At 31.9% G+C, this 2,232-nt stretch overlaps 1 protein-coding gene across 1 annotated transcript in view; it reads left to right on the top strand.

The window, feature by feature from the left end:
* LOC108736939 (semaphorin-1A) overlaps window positions 1-2,232 on the top strand; it is a 509,066-nt gene that overhangs the window by 437,965 nt on the left and 68,869 nt on the right. Inside the window, exon 4 of the mRNA XM_025973315.1 lies at window positions 1,461-1,569. Within this exon, the coding sequence (XP_025829100.1) occupies window positions 1,461-1,569 (109 nt within the window). The remainder of the gene's footprint in view (window positions 1-1,460; window positions 1,570-2,232) is intronic.

The following is a 2,232-nucleotide window of genomic DNA, read 5'->3' as shown; positions in this document are numbered from 1 at the left end:
TATTGATTTTTATCATCATTTTTAATTAATCGGTATTTGTAGTTTTAAAGTTAGTTTAAAGTGGATTAAATTTAAGTTAAATTAAATATAGTTATTTCTACAATCACTACAACTACGTGTCTTATTTCATGTGGTACTTAGTACACCCCGTTGACAATAGTTTATATAAAAAACTTAATCAACGATAAAACATTCTATATATATTTATTTATTCGCATCATCACATTGGTGCTGATTTTGTTTTTCGCTATCGGTAATCAACATTATCGAAAATTTTGGTTTGATCGAAAATTGAAAGTTTTGCTTCAAATACTTATCAATCACACAAATAACAATATTTTAAAATATCTTATTTAGTTCAATATTAGAAAGAATAGGAGAACAGAGAATACTAAGTCTAAAAATAGTTGAGGTAGGTCAGTAGGACACCTTCTCAGGCATGAAGGTCTAGTCAGAAACATATTAGGCACCCGAGATAAAAATGTTCAGTCTCTCCGAGTCTCTGAGAGCGAGACTCGAGTCTCCGTCTCTCATCGAGTCTCTCTGGCGTCGCTGAGAGAGACTGTCAAAAAAACTGTTAGGGTTTCTGAACGAGAGACTGGAATCTCTGAACGAGAGACTCGAATCTCTCAATAAGTGGTGTCTCGATAGACATGGTTAAAATTTTCTAAGTTCAACATATTTCAGGGATCCCAGTCTTTCTACGAGAGACTCCAGTCTCTCAATTTTTCAGTTTTATTCATTCAGTCTCTCTGTGAGAGACTCGAATCTCTGAATTAACAATTTTATCGTTCGAGTCTCTCATACAGAGACTGTAAGAGATCCATAAAAACACCTAGGCAATAACTGAGAGACTGTGAAAGACGCTCTCAGAGACGCTGAAAGACTCTGGGAGACTGAAAATTTTTGTCTAGGGCAGAAACGGAAGTTAGGAGGGGTAGAGGTAAACCTAGATTAGATTACTGTTCGCAAATACTTAAGGATATGGGTTGTTCTAGTTTTAGGGAAATGCGAATATTAGCTCAGGACAGGAAAGAGTGGAGGTGCGTGTCCTACCAGTCTTAGGACTGTCGATCTTATTGATTAAAATTTGCACAAAGTATACCGCGTGGGGTGAAGCGCCTCTATTTTATATTTTTTTTTTTACTTATAATTCGATGTATGCCTAATACAAGGATGTTATTAGTGCTTTCTTATAACTTTTGCTTCCATGAAAAGAAATTTGTATAAGATACACTTTTTGGTTCAGTAAGCCTACTAATCTTTCCCAACTATGTTTCTTATGAGTCTCCTTCTGTTCTTCTTATATTAATTAATAAAATTATTTTTCGATGAGAGTGAAAATTAAAAAAAAAGGAGCTGACTTTTTCTTGTAGCTATACCTTCAGTTGCTCTTAATATTTGTACCTTTATTAATAGGAAGTATTCTTTTTTTTATTGACTTTATTGTTTATTTGCAGAAATCTGGTATACAACGTCAGTCTTTCCGACTTGAGTGAACGCCAACGTTTGGTTTGGTTTTCAAATGAGGCAGATGTGAATATGTGTGTCATGAAGGGAAAAGACGAGGTGAGCTTTTTTACTCATATCCTATGCTTATAACAGTAACATTGGCATTTTTGTGTTAGTTTGCCACTTTATAGATATCTGTACCAATTAAAGTGAAGTTAACTGAACTTTATCGGAATTTTGCCAAAACCCACTCATTTTATTTTTTAATTGATGACCGAAATAGACGGTCGAAACGTCGCGGTATTTATAAGTATTTAGAAAATAAAATTAGCCAGTATTGACAAAATTGAATTTGAAATTTTTTAAAGTAAAACATGTTTCAATAATTTAGACTTTAGCGGTAGGTAATATAATTAAAAGTTAACGAAGTAAAGCTATACCTAAAGTTTACAAAATTGATTGGGGAATTTTTGTTGCAATATGATAATCATCGTTAGTGTGAAATAAATAACTTTTAACCCCTGACTGGTACATTTATGTTCTTGATTTAAATTAATACAGAGTATATATCGCGATTTAAATGTATGACATTTTAATAAATTTATATAGGAAGAATTGAAATTTTGACAAAAAAGTATTACATCTGTTCGATACATTTTATACAATTAACTAGAATTTAGTAATATCGGTACCTAAATAAAAATTTATAAAATAAACGAATTTATGCCTTAAAATTCTTCAATGAAAACCTTGACAAAATTACTATACAATAAGTTTAAT

Source organism: Agrilus planipennis, unplaced genomic scaffold (genome assembly GCF_000699045.2).
Source record: "Agrilus planipennis isolate EAB-ADULT unplaced genomic scaffold, Apla_2.0 scaffold141, whole genome shotgun sequence".
NCBI lineage: Eukaryota > Metazoa > Arthropoda > Insecta > Coleoptera > Buprestidae > Agrilus > Agrilus planipennis.
This window is presented reverse-complemented; position numbering and strand designations above follow the sequence as displayed.